At 27.2% G+C, this 15603-nt stretch overlaps 1 protein-coding gene across 5 annotated transcripts in view; it reads right to left on the bottom strand.

The window, feature by feature from the left end:
• Positions 1–15603, bottom strand: part of SERCA (ATPase sarcoplasmic/endoplasmic reticulum Ca2+ transporting SERCA) — a 180647-nt gene that overhangs the window by 68942 nt on the left and 96102 nt on the right. For all 5 annotated transcript variants that reach the window (XR_012756167.1, XM_075364067.1, XM_075364066.1 and 2 more), the window contains exon 3: positions 6455–6472. Coding sequence is in view for 4 of the 5 variants with exons in the window: in XM_075364067.1 (XP_075220182.1) it covers positions 6455–6472 (18 nt within the window). In the remaining variant the exon portion in view is untranslated. The remainder of the gene's footprint in view (positions 1–6454; positions 6473–15603) is intronic.

Raw genomic sequence — 15603 nt, 5'->3', positions numbered from 1 at the left:
TGTAAAAAAAATGATATTAAGAAAATTAAATTAACTGATTTTTTAAGTATAGTTATGAGTAAGTAAATGCCCTGATATCTGAAACCAGTATGAACATTTCACTCCGTTAAATCATTTGACTCAAATGGTAGCATGTAGGTCCCGATATTTCCTGCCATTCTCATTTAAAAATTATTGGAAATTTCTCGCCAGTTGGAATCTGACTTTCTGCTTGTATTATTCATGTACACTTTGGTATGACAATCATAATAGTTGTAGGTGACAACATGAATCACAATTGATCCTGAGAACTACATAGAAATTCTCCAAAGAACTGATATACAATGCTGACATTCCTTCATTAATGTTAGAAATGAACTAATTGCTTTCCTCATGCCTTCTTTGAAGAATGCATAAGGAAACAAATGCACAATTTCATCAAATATACTATTGATGCAACATGAAACAAACTGCCATGACAACTGAAAGAACTGGTTGCAGAGAGAACCATCATTACTCTCAGAGAAGCCAACTTTGATTGGTGTATCATATATAAACTTTTCAGCTTTACAAAACTGACATAAGAATGACTTTGATAAGAATATGGATAATATGTATTATATATAACACAATAATAAAATATTTTTCCTTGTGTAACAACGCTTTATGTACACTGCTTCAAATCAGTAGTACTGATAACATTATTAGACCAAATAGATTTAACTGGTGTCAAAAATTTGATAATTTACAAATTACAACAACATCAAATTACAACATTTTAAAAGTGTTTATAGATCTTTAAAAATATTGTTTTTAATTTGGTTAATATACGTACCAGGTTGATAACAAAAAGACACAAACTTTTTCTCAAAAAATCTTTATTCATTCATTAAACATTGATAATGTCACCTTCAAATTATTCCTTTTCAGATATAATACATTTGTGCCAGTGTTTTTCCAATCTTTGAAGCAGCTTTGGAATGCAATTTCTGGTACGGCGTTTAGCACCTTTAGCGTTCTGTCTATTTCTTCGTTGTTGGCAAATGTCATCTTTCGTTTCTTTTCAGCTTGGGTTATAGGAAGAAGTCATAAGGAGGCAATGACCGATGAATACAAAGGCTGAAGTCTTTATGAAGTGTAAGCAGGTGCATTATCGTGGTGCAATTGCCATGAATTGTTTGGCCACAAATACTGGCATTTTCTTCAGACTGCTTCAAAATAAACGGCATAGAACTTCCGGGTAATAATCCTTATTGACTCTGCGATAGTGATTTGGTGATTTTCCATTATTATTTTCTTCACTTTTTCAACAGTGTCATCAGATGTTGAAGTGCTGGGACGTCCAGGGTGTTAATCATCTTCAACATCTTCACAGTCCTCTTGAAAATGTTTGTGCCACTTGTAAATGCTTGTTTTATTCATACAAGAATTGTCAAAAGCAACATTCAAGATTTCCAATACGGTTCTGCACTTTATTCCACTTTTAAGACAAAATTTTTAATGCAAATTGTTTATTCTATTTTTTCACAAGTTAAAAATCGCCGACCATACCAAAACACACGCAACCTTTTCACAGCCAACAATTAACTAAGCATCCAATATGTCTACAAGTGTAAACATAGACAAATGTAGACATAAAATAAAGGTTGTGAGAATTGGATTTATACAGCCTAGAAAATTTAAAAATCCTACGATTTTTTATCAAACCTCCTACAATGATCTTTGAAGGTGATCAAATTTATCATCCGAAATACATTCAATATTGAAAACAATTACACATATTATAAAACCGATATTTTTAACTTGTTTTTAGATGAGCATATCTTATAATAGGTTTAAAATGAGCATTGTCCATTCTTGTTAGTTCAAATCATTATTGTTTTTTCCCTTCTCTAATGTCGGTAAGTCTTTTGAATCTTCTTTCTCTTCTTCTTTCTTTCACTTTCCCTCTATGAACATTTACAGAAGACTGTTTACAAGGATACATAAGTATTCATATACATAGGATATGCCCCATTGACAGTGACATCTAGCTCTTTCTTATCACATTCATCCAATCCGCACCTTTCCTAATCTCAATATACTTTTCATTGTGTCTGTCCATTTAAATTTCTCCATTCTTTCCATAACTACATTTCAAAACAATCCAAACAATAAGTAACTCTTTCTTCTTTCTGACCATCCACAATTTTTAACTTTATAAAGAACTTATTATTACTTTAAAAAACAATATACATAAACTAATAATCACAAGAGGCCATAATTTTCATTTATCACATGTAACATCATAAAATTGGTGGGTGTAAATGAAGGATTAAATTTCAGGTTAAAACCTTATTTGAAAAACCAATTCTCTGTAAAAGACCAAAGCTTAACAACAATGAGATTAATTTATTACTCTCAACTAATACTTTTATTGCTCCTCCCTTTTTTAATTAATTAATTACCGTCACTGATTTTTTGTTAATATTGTCTAAAATATAAAAAAAATTTATGCATTACCAAACAAAGTATCTCAGTTTATTTTTTATCATCTTATAATTTTATAAAAACTATATTAAATCAATAATACCTAGCTTTTCTGACGTTCTGCACATTAATAATTACTATGAATTTTTTTAAAGTTATGTAATATTATTTCAAAGCCCTTTCCCTCTAACTTTATACTCTGGATGAATCTACATACTGAAACAAGCATTTTAAATGAAAAAATAAATTCTACGAATAAGATATTGTCTTTACTACTTTCATCCTTTTCACTAGCAGTAGCAAATAAGTCATAAGAAGACTGTAATGAATTTGCATGTTACTACCTCATTACAAGAATACAACAAACAATATATACACTATGCGGGTTAAATACCCACATAAATAAAAATACACACATATTAATGAACATAAAACATAAATGCCACCTGTAGATTGTAAATGTCAGTTAAAATAACATAATACGTGAATAAAGCTTACATATTTTTTTTACTAGAGAATATGCTGCAGATTAACACAAGAAGTGTTAAGAGATGAGAAAATAAATTAATGAATGTCATATACAATTGTACAGTTTAATTAATCTGGAACTTGTCTACAAGATATATAATTCATATAACACAGTGAATGAAAAGATGCAATACATTTTTTAACATCAGCAAATCAATTAATAAATATAATGATGTGCGATGTTTATTTTGATTAGTACCAACAGTACTAAGCCTTTCCTCAACATAATATATAACTCACTTGTATACTAAAATTTACATAGTTTAACAAAAATTTCAGACTATAAATTCCACATTACAAGAATAATAACAATATATTTAACTAAAGTTTTAATCAATGCCAACATTTCAAATATTATTTACACAACTTCTTGACTGCAAAATAAAAATATTTATCTCATGAAATTTGTAATATAAACAAATAAATCTATTTATACATGAACTGTTACTATTTATACTGTATTATTTTATACATTTAAAACTGTTCTATTTGTATATCTTAATATACAAATGAGTTTATAAGTAAATATAGATACATACATCAAATTAAAAATTAACCTAATTACATCATAAACCTATTACATGTATAAATATTAGACAAAATTGATGTTGCAATAAATTGAACAAAAAATATTTTATTCATAAACAGATATTGTTTTTAAATATTTTAATAGTTCACTTTTGGTAGAAATAAGAAGTAATACCATAATGAGTATTACTCATTATCGTAATGTTAATTATTACTCTTCAAAGGGAATCTGTCTGAATTTAATTAATTTAGTTGAATACCCCAGATCTTCATGTCCATAAGACTCAAAATTCTGAGGATGAGCAAGGATTCTTCCTTAAGAAAGCCTAAGTCTTACCTTAGATGAAATTTTACTACTTTTTAGTAAAACAGTTTGTTCCAATTTATATTAAGCCAAATCTACACAAAACCTTGATCAGAAAATGGCTGGTCTCATACTGGGCAAAAACATTCTGATCTCAGAGATCTTGAGCAGGATGTCCACTGCATAAAGATCTAAGGAACTCCTTTAAGTGTGGTAATTTCTCTTGTTCATCTTACACAGAGATTGTAAGGTAGTCCCTTTATCGATGTCAAATCTCATAACCACTGACATCCTTTCCTCCATTGTGACTGTTGATAAGTTTTTTTTTTTTTTACTACAAATGAATGTCACTCATTGTATCTGTGTTAAAGAAGACCTCTTTGGAGTTCCTGTATAAAAATCTGTATTAAATATCTGTGAAATATGTTGGGGTAAATCTGTTAATTGACCAAGGACTCATATTTCCTAACAAGGAACTGTAAAAAAAAATTCCAACCTAGGTATTGGGTAAAGCCAGACAACCAATATAATACAAAAGTAAACTATTTACAGCATTTTCAACTCATGATAATTTTATGAATTAAAAAAAGCCCTCTTTATGAGGTAATATGTCAAAAGTAATGACCAGCAGTTGATCATTATAATAAACTCAACAAATTATGAGAAAAAAAAAACTACTGTAGTTTAGTATTTTAACAAATCTATTAAATTTTCAACATAAATACTTTTATTTAAGTGTGATTCATATTGAGGAAGACAAAGTTGGGAGTCAAGGAATATATCAAGGAATGCATAAAGTTGATCTGGTATTTCAGCTGGACTATGCTCCTCTTTTAAAGCACTCACACTAAACAATTAAAAACAAAGCTGTTTCAAAGTAATGAAAGATGTAATAGTCACTAGGTATGACTTTCACACCTATGAACTTTGCTTCTTCCCACCTAAAGTGTGGACTGAAAAGGGATGATCAAAACGTTTCCATTTGCATGGCTAAATTTCCTAGTCAGTGCACAAAGCAACATATGGAATATATTTGGAAATGAGAACAATAACTGTTGCTCCAGGATACCAGGTCGTCAATTCTGAACAGAGTCTTGAAAGAGGTTCACCTTTATGCGATTGTTTCTTTGATCTCCATAAAATCCATCAAAAGAACACTTTTACGTATTATAAAAAAATATATTACAATTATATATTAACTACACATACACTACCTTACCTCTCCTTCATTCATTATAGTAACCCTACACATTTTACCCAATTTATTGTGAATTTTGGGAACATAAAGATCCTTTGCTTTGCGAAATCTAACTGCAGATATCTTATTGATACAATCTTCATATACCAACTTTTACAGGAAAGCAGACTGAAGGTGGCATAATGATAAATAGTAAACCATTTGTAGCTATATAAATAAATTTTGAAAGTTGGATTCAAAGCCCTTAATTTATTACACAAATTATACATTAACAATAAGATCACATTTTTAAAGGTGATTTCAACATGTTATTAAGTTGTATAAATGAAGTACTTGCAAAAATTTAAAGTAATAATAATTTTATTTGTGAAAAATAAAAATGTTCTCAACATAGATATATTAATTCTCTTTGTATAATGAATAAAATTAAACAAATCTGCAAGTAGAAAAGGAAATGACTACAATACCTTAATTCTGGCTTAATATGCTTCACCACTGCTATGTTGGCTTTGTGTAACAGCAGGTCCTAACATAAATGTGTATTGTATAATTCAAAATGTTTAAGCCATTTGAATTATAAAAATAAGTTGCTAAATAGAATCTTGGTACAACAATATTTTTCAGTTCGCTAATTTAACATCAAAGATATAAATTAAAAACTAGTGCAGAAAAAAATGGTTAACTTACTAAAGGAAGTAAACACAACCAAAGAGGAAGCATGAAAGCAGTGGGGGAAGAACAGATTATACTGAATTGTTTGACAACACGCCACTTAAAAAATACGGTTATTGTAATTATTTAGTCAGTTAACATGGTGTATGCACAGTAGTCAGACCAGCAAATTAATCATAAAAATTACAAGAGAAAAAATACAGGTCAGAACTTTTGTTCAGAGATACTGACCGCATGATGTTTATGACAAAAACAACCAATTTTACACACACATACATCAAAATATAAATCAACAAATATTTTAAAAAAACACTACCAAAAAAAAGAAGTTACAATTAACAAGTGATAGAAATAACAATAATTATTATCTATCAGTTTTATTATAATTACATATTTTGAGTTAAATGGCAGCATTGTTGTATTTCCTTGTTATTGTTTTTTGTTTAATTTAACATTTTTTTTTTTAGATGAGAATACCTTGAAAATAAAAAAAATATGCATGTATTACAAAATGAAAAATGGGAGCAATCTTTTAGGAAATTCCAATTTTACTTTTTTTACTTTAAGTGAAGTAGCAGCATTGTTTTACTTCCTTGTTATCACTGTTTTTTTATTAATTTTTTTTCCCTAAAATGAGAATATCTTAAAAATAAATAAACATGTATGTAATACAAAATGAAAAATGGTAGCACTCATTTAAGAATTCCTTTGTTTTAAAAAATAATAAAGACAAAAATTACCTTATATTGGATGAACAAATACTCTAAAACACTCACCTTCTTCTGTTGGAAGTTCTGTAACAAAAATAAATAAATAATTAGAAATAATCAATATTTTAATTAGAAAAAATTAATTAACAAACAACAGTACAAAAGAATAAAGGATTTTTTGCATACATGCTACAATTTAAATTATAATTCAGATGGTAGTAATGAATCATACAAAGTAAGTGACATGACTGGTTTGCAAATATGTTCTAGATAACTGGTCTCAGGATCAATTCCCAGAAAAGATGGAATTTTTTCAACAATCATTTCATCTAATTCATGGTCATCATTAAATTATGAGAAAATATATCAAGTCTATAAAAATAAATATAAATAATAAATGTGGACAAAAGCCAATCTAGTAATATATAATATATTATTATAATTTAAAATTGTCTGTAAGGTACTGTAACCATATTAGGTGAACACTAAACGTAAGTTATCTCTTCTCAAGAATAAGATCGCCTGTCAAATTTACTAATGGAAGGGATGGGGAGTTGAGTGCTTTTCTATTGCTTTCTTTACCAAATAAATAAATTATTGGATAACTGCCACCTTTGACCCACTAAACTGCAGTTATTTATCTGTATTTGTGAAGATGATATTTTCGTTCTGTTCATAGTGGGTAATGACCAGTTTTCACCTCTTCTTTGTGTTTTTTTACTATTTTGGAGTTTTCCCCTCACAATAATCTATTAAATAAGCGTTGTACTGCTGAAGGCACACTTTTATAATGTTCTGCACAGCCTACCATTCTTTCTGATGATCAAGTTTATACACTGGTAAATCTAAACCTTCTATAGTATGAAGGTTTCACTGGTATTAAATACATCAATGGTTCTTATAGAAAAAAAAATTATAGAAAAATAAGCAGACAAAAATTCTAAAATGTTAGAAATCATTTCTATGTATTATAAACAAAATACTTTATTCAGATCATAACACAATTATACATTTTGTACATCACATTTGAAAGGAAGGAATGCTGCTATTTTGTAAACAACAAAAGTGGACTGCTCCAATCTTTTACTAGAAAGAAAATCATGGAAAACCCTTGATCAAAACAGTATTACTGGATATGATTCATGTAACTACTACTGATATTAGTAAGAAATCTTCGTGATGCAACTAGATTATTTATTGTTTCTGTAGTAAATTATCCAAATAAATATTTAAGTACATGAATGCAGAAAATTAATCTTTATCTGATTGAATATTATTTGCAAAAATGTTATATTGATTCAGTAAAATTTTTAAATTTTATTTTATTTACATAAAACAAAAAACTTTCACTGTTTTAACTGTTTTTTTCTTTTTTCAATGGACAAATATTCAGAAACATTTTTAATTTACTAAAAATCTGTCTATACAAATCACATTTACTGATACAGAATAAAAATTTAATAACCGATTTCTTTTAGCCTCGGAACTTATTGTAATTTTAAAGCAGCTCCCAGGTGTATACTTTATTACATATTTTAGATGGAACATAATTTAGACCACGGTAATTTAAATGGAAATGTATAATAAATAAATATACATAATAAATATTTTACAATGACGAAAAGCTTCATGATTGATTAAGAAGCTTCAGAGCGAAATAATATGGTTTGATGTTTTAGCAAATGAAATAAATCAGATCGTTTTATAAACAATTATCATCAATTATGAAAAAAGAATCATTAAAACTCAAAAAGTTTTTCAATGATCTGAATGTCTTTGTTAATGTAAGGCTGTACAACTTGGAAGAAAAACGGGTAAGGATGAAAAAGTAGAGAAGAGAAATAGGGAAAAAACTTGCAACGTGGAAATAAACTACCTACCTATCTACACAATACTACACAGAAATGCAGATAAGATAATGTCTATCAAATCATTATATCTTCAGAATATATAGAACATAATAAATATTATTCACTGAACCTTACTAAATCATAACATATATGAATCCCATATTACTGTATTTTCAAGTGGAATTATAATAACAGCATTGGAGTTTTAAAAAAAATTTATAATTTAAATACAAAAAGTTAAATATTGCATAGCATACAATTAATAATACACCATAAATATACTTTTTAAACCATTAATTTTTCATTTTCAGTAAATAAAAATTACATTTATATGAAGTCATTGTCAAAAACAACATATTTGCACACAAAATATAACATTACACAACAAACAGTAGTAAATGCCTTATCAGCTGCAGTATAAGTATAATACACTACTGATAACAGCTTTCTTAATGATATCAACCCATGTGCCAGTAGACAAAAACATCTACAATTATTATTTAAACATTCAGTCTGCTATATAACAGTAAATAAATATACAACAGCAAATAAAATAATTAAATTTTTTAACTGGATATTTAAAATTTACTGTACCTCTATTTCTAAAAACAATAGCAGCTTTTGAATTTTCTAAATTATTCATACAAATAATATTGAAATAATAATTATTGTGTATATATATATATATATTAATACATCTTTCACTTACAGGTGTTAAACATTATGTTTTATTTATTTTAGATAATAATAAGCTGTGACAAATGAGCAGAGAGGTATTTTAATACTGGGTAAATGGATGGGCATGTGATATATCAATGTAGTAAAACAGCACCAATAAAATAAGATCGAAAAACGATCCTTTTAGCTTTTTCATTCCAGCAAAAAATTCGCCAGTGGTGTACAAGTTATGCTAAGCAATTTTCATCAAAATCAGATAAATGATCCCAGCAGAGAGGAATCAGCAAGTAGATTGAAGTTGGGAACTAAAAGAATTATCATCGGTTACACTTAGTAAGCTGATCATCCTAATACAACTTTTTATATCTCAGGAAGTAGAAGGATATTATGAAGCAAGGCTTATCACAGAAGAACTGAGACCCCTGCAACATTAGGGGACTGGAGACCATTCTCCATTAAACCTAAAATACAGATTAAAAGAAAAATGAGAAGAAAAGTCTAACCAAAAATAATAAAATAAACCCAAAATAAATTGGAGAAAGAAACAATCTGGCATATTTTTTGAAATTGGAAAGTTAAAGAATACTAAATGGAAAGAAAGTAGAAACTAAGACTGTGCAAGATGGGAAGATAACATAAAGGTGACTTACAGAAAAGATTGAACAGAATGATATAAATTTGAGAGAAACAGGACTGTGGTAAACAATAGCGTAAAAAGGCAGATTCTAAAATACCCAGAAATAAGTTCTTTTCAAGTTTCAAAAATCAACATTTCTAACTAATAATGCTGAAAATTACTTAAGGATAAAAAAAATCAGTAGGAAAACTGTTGACAAAAAAAAGAAATATTTTTTGGAATGAATAAGATAAAAGATTAAGTAAATATGCTGAAATTGGAAATCAAACCTAGTACATACTCAATATCAGAAAATACTTAATAGATATTCAAATAAAAGAAGAAACTTTACAAAGAAATTTTTAATAAAATTCCATCCCCTTTTTCCTCCTCACACAACATAGCAATATAATTATAAATACAATTAATGTTATTATAAATTTTGGCGTAAGGCTTTGTTATTATTACTTTTAACCTTTTTATATACTGATAACGTAGTTACTTTTTATAAAATATTTTTTCTTTTATGAAAGCCATGTTAAACAAATATTTAAAAAAATGTAGTTATATCTATTTTCTTTTTTGAAACATGTATAATAAATAAACTTTTAGCCATGTTGTATGTAACAGGCTTAAATAATTGAACTTAAGGTGGCTTCAAATAGCAAGCTCATAGTACAATTTATAGCAAAATAATTTCAAATCAAAGTATTTTCCTTTTGTAACATTTTTGAAGAACTACATTAAAAAAAAGCAACAAATAGAAATAAATTTAAAATCAAACCAATGAAAATCAGGATACCAATTAATTAAAAATATATTGATTAAAAAATCAAAATAATCAAAAAATTGTTAAGCATGAAAATATTAGTGTTAAAAAAAAGCAAACATGTATGATTGTTTATTATAAAAGAATTATAATAATTTACTTATACAAATTATATTATTTCTCTTCTCTTAATTACACTTCAGAATGTTAATAAAATAAAAATTTAATGTCTGAAAAAAAATTACTTAGGTATTGCTATAAAAATATAGACACAGGTAATAATCAAACACAAACTTCTGGGTTTGAATCCAGATCAAATACGGTATGTCTTCATATGCTATGAAGTTTATCTATCATGTTAAAAACAAACAACTATAGCAGCTGTAATTGGGTGCTAGCCTGTTACTGTGAGATAATAATTTAACAAAAGTGTAAAATATGGAAACTTTCAGTACTTTTAATAAAGCAGGAAAATACATGTCCAGTACATGTATATAAGTGACACAATGGATTTAAAAAATCTGATGTGGTCATCACATGATTTCCTTGTATGCCTACTAAATTGCATATACACATTTTTAAAAGTACATAAAATTTTATTTCACTAATAACTTCTGATTTTTTTTTTGTTGTTATTATTGAATTATTATTTATTGTAAATCTTTTTTTAGAATCAGAGGTTAATAATTATTAAGTTAAAAAAAGGAAATGTCGGATTCGAACCGATGTGCCTTCCCCTTGTAAGATCCAAATATTTCATTTCATTTTAAGAAAAAACCCAAAATCAGAAAAATTTGGATTTTGGGCTTTTTTCAACACTTTTGGTTTAGTAGATTACAATCAAAAGGGGAAGTGCACAACTAGATTTTACAACAGTCCTAACATTCTACGGCTAATCGTTTTTGAGTTACACGAGATATATACGTACGTACAGACGTCACGCCAAAACTAGTCAAAATGGATTCAGGGATGGCCAAAATGGATACTTCGTTAAAATCTAAAAACATAAATTTTTTGTGATTACAATACTTCCTACAAGGAACTATTGTAATCGCGAAAGTATTTGTACAGGCCTCGTGCTTCGTATAGTAAGTAAAAAAAATTTGAATAAGTGCAGAAAATAAATATTTATAACTAAAATAAATGTAAAGAATGAAGGGGAGAAGAGGAAAGTTGAATTAGATAAAGTTTATTCTATGAAATATGCTAATTAAGTATGCGCATATATATATTTGACCAAATTAATTGTATATAGTCAAAACTTGATTTATTTTAATATTAAATGGTGTCCTTGTTCTCGTTTAAATATTTAATACAGATAACAATACAAAAAAAAAAACTTTTGTTACAATGTGCTTAAAATAACATTAATGGAATAATTAACTAACTTATTCATACAAATTTTCCAATTAAATTAAAAAATCTAATAAAATTACAACAATCAAATCTTTGGTACTAATTTTACATAAATTTGACAAAAATAAATTTAAATAAAATATACTTAATTAAAACCCAATAAAATTACATCAAAATAGTAGATGTAAATCAATATTTAATAACTAAGCTGTTTGAACAATTTTCTAAAAGCGAAAGAGACATTCCAACAGGTCTCAGGGAAGGAGACTTAGGAATCCTAAGTAATGACATCTTTAAAATGCATTATAAGAGCCTGTGTAACCTGCGTGGTTCTTTTCTTCCACTTAAAATAAATAAAATTTGACTAGAAAGCTCAGAAGCGTAATTTTTAAAAGTCCTAATAAACACTACCCTCAATATAAATAAATAGATTTTTAAAAAATCAGTTAGTTTAATGAACTTTGCATATCAACTGCATGTAAGAAGTAATAAATGTATATATTCCTAGAAGTTTGCTTTAAGAACCAATTAATATGAATGTTTAAAAATATATTTTAAATGAATCCCCACACCTTTAATATATCATAAAAGAATAATGAAATACTTTTTTAAAAAAAAAAACCTATTCATAAAATTAAACAATACTTTATCAAAAAGATAATATTTTTGTATCTCCATGTAAATGAATGTGGATTAATTACAAAATCAATTTCAATTTTCAAATTAATAAAATACTTGTGGATGTGAAAAAATTAAGGAATATAATTTTCAACTAGAAAAAAGACTACATTACTTTTTTACCGTGGCTGACACTTCTTTTTGGCCATTAAGAACTTATATTTTTTTATCTAACCAGTTACAGAAAGAAGATAAATCACCAGTAGCTATAGAACAGTTATATTGATTATCATAACATAGATATCAATCAAATATGTCTCGATTAAAAATTTGGAAAGTCGTTTGTCTAAATATCTGGATAATAATTACATGGAAAAAAATTCTGAAAAATCTTGTTTTCTTTGTTAGGTAAAGAGTTTTCCGAATGGCCCTTATAAAGTACAATTTGACTATTGGTTTATGAAATGTAAAAACGTTCCAATGATTGTCAACTTTTGCCACCTTTTTGTAGCTCATTATTTTTTGTTAATTTTTAATAATAACGTACATAACAACAGATAAAACACTTAGTGTTTAATAAAATAAATAATAATAAAATAAATAGTGTTAAGTAAAATCGATTTCATTAACAGTGAAAAGTCACACGAAAATGTGTAAAATCGATTGCAAGTATATAAATCTATCCGGTTGAAAGTAACGATTCATTTTATAAACGTTTAATAAAGTAATTAGAGAAAAAAACTGTATTGAAAATACTTCTTGGTTAAGGTAAATTATTAACTACACAACTGACAAAAAATAATATATATTAATATATTTTATTTTATAAATAATACGTTCAACACAAGGTCTAAGCCATTAAGTATGCTAAACAGAATATTACGCTAAAAGATTTATTTTTTAATAAAAGAAATAGAAAAAATGTCAGACTATAGCACCGTGTTCGTTTTTCTAATATTTTTTGTCACTTTAACCTTAAAATAATTAACACAAAACTTATATAATATTTATTTATTTAAGATTTTTAAGAACTAAATTTGAATACGTATGCATTGTGGTAGGTAACATGATACTCAACATAGTAAGGCTTTGTAAAACGGGAAGACACATCTCCTTTGACAAAGCTAGTGGAAATAAACTTCGAATTCCTGACATTATCTACAATCAGAGCGACCACAGTGATCTTAATAATTAACCCACAAGACGTAGCACAATACGAACTGAATATAGTACACAAGCATATCATCAAAGAGCATATTTTCAACACTAGAAATACCATTTTCTAAATAAGATTTAACGCTCTAACTTATGAGAATAATATAAATTAAACTCGTACACACCATTTTCATTTTCTGTACACGCATACTCTGTATATGAAAACAAAATAAAAACATAGGATCATCCAACCTCATCAGTAAGTTACATTAAAACAAATGTTTCTCTGCGCTCAAAGAGTATAACAGACTAAGGGTAACGGTCAAAGGGAAACTAGAAATAGTATTTCCAACAATGAGTGAGTTAGGGGATACGCCACATCTACTCCGGAATGTCATAAGTCAAGCACAAAACTTACACTATTTATTATGTAGACTTTTAATAATAAGTTTAGACTTATTATCAAAAGTCTACTTCCTCTCTTAGGAGAGGAAGTGCAAAAAACACATACATACATAGAGAGAGAAATTGAGTGAGTGTGAGAGAGAGAAAGAGAAATTGATTCATTTTTTCTTTACCACATGAAGCGGAATTTCAGTAGGAGATTTTTTCAACAAATACTAAAGAAACAGGTTAAGTGAAAAGGGTTAAATTTTACAGAGGGTAGAATTTAAGTTATATTTAGGCTACGTAAAACTCCCTTAAGACTCCTAAAATTTTCAAAAATCGAAAACGAATAGGAAGTCTTTTTTTCTTCAAATTATTTTTTCCAAGGATAACAGATTTAAACAGTAAATAAGGAAATTAAAAAAAACCCTAATTAACAATATTAACGGCAAATAAAACCAGATTTCGCTTATAGAGAATTTTCTTTCGAAAGAACTTCAATTATTTGCCTCTAAAATGTAATATTTATGATGAAATATAATGATAATAAACATCCTTCATGACGAACACGTAGTAAATAAATACGTAATACCTTCTTATGCAGTACATGATGTAAATGATCAAGGTATAAAATGGTCCATTCAGCGAAAAAATAACATTTTTTTTGACCGTTCTTCCTTTTCTAATATTTATTATAATAAATTTCAAAAATAACAAGCGAGATCTAAAAGTAAAAAAAAGAAGAAAACATATCCACCACAAAACAAGTTGCCAAATGAACAGTTAATAACCTTTAAAGTCACATAAATAAGAGAAAAAAATGAGGAAATGAGAGCAAGTGGGTGTACATGAATATTAACTGCAAAAAAGTGAAAAAAATATATATATGTATATAACGACATAACTATAAACTTATTTTTCTCTTTACAAAATTTATGTGCATCCACATAACATAATTTATGTGGATGAACGACATTTAATATATAATAAGGGTTCCCGTACGACTGCATTCTTTTTTATATAGAGCAACGATTAACACGTTAAATATTTTATTTCCTTCAAATAAATAAAAAAATAAGTTAATAAATCAATTAGATTTAATGTAAATAATTTATTAATAATAATAATAATAATAAATTCATTCTGAATAACGAAAAAAAGAATAAAAAGCTGTTCCACCATTGGCAATAACGAAAATGGATGAGATAATCTCTACATTAACTGTCTATGTTCGACTGGGAATGAAAAATATGATTCAGGACAGAAACAGATGGCAGAGGTATACCGTAATACTACGTCCGAACAATTCATTTTATTTTTTACAATATGAAATACGATAACAGAATCTGGCCTTGTTTCATTAAAAAAAAACAACGTTAATATGTAAAAATCTAGATTGATCTATAAATTTTTAAAACAGTTAAAAATAACTCCATTTATAAGAGGACATAATCGTATAAAAATGTTATTTATCACCGATATAATTATGCCGTAAGTCTGGAATCAGTTCATATCCATTCTTTTTAGACAAAATTTTGAGTTCCTAACAGCTCACTTTTTTTTTTCTATTTACATAATTTTTACACATTTTCATAATTTCATTTTTATACATTCTAGTGAACCTTGTAGTAATTTGTAGTATTTTGTAGTAATTATCATTATCCAGTGCTACGTTCCAGCCGATTGGGTTTAGTATTTTGGAATCTTTTTAATCTTGATTCAAATTTAATTTATTCTCATTTTCTACCTACCTGTATGTACACGTAATCGTTTATATCCTCCTCTA

The sequence above is a fragment of the Lycorma delicatula genome, chromosome 4 (assembly GCF_047948215.1).
Source record: "Lycorma delicatula isolate Av1 chromosome 4, ASM4794821v1, whole genome shotgun sequence".
In the NCBI taxonomy this organism is placed as follows: domain Eukaryota; kingdom Metazoa; phylum Arthropoda; class Insecta; order Hemiptera; family Fulgoridae; genus Lycorma; species Lycorma delicatula.
The sequence above is the reverse complement of the archived record's forward strand: the minus strand, read 5'-3'. Positions and strand labels throughout refer to the sequence as shown.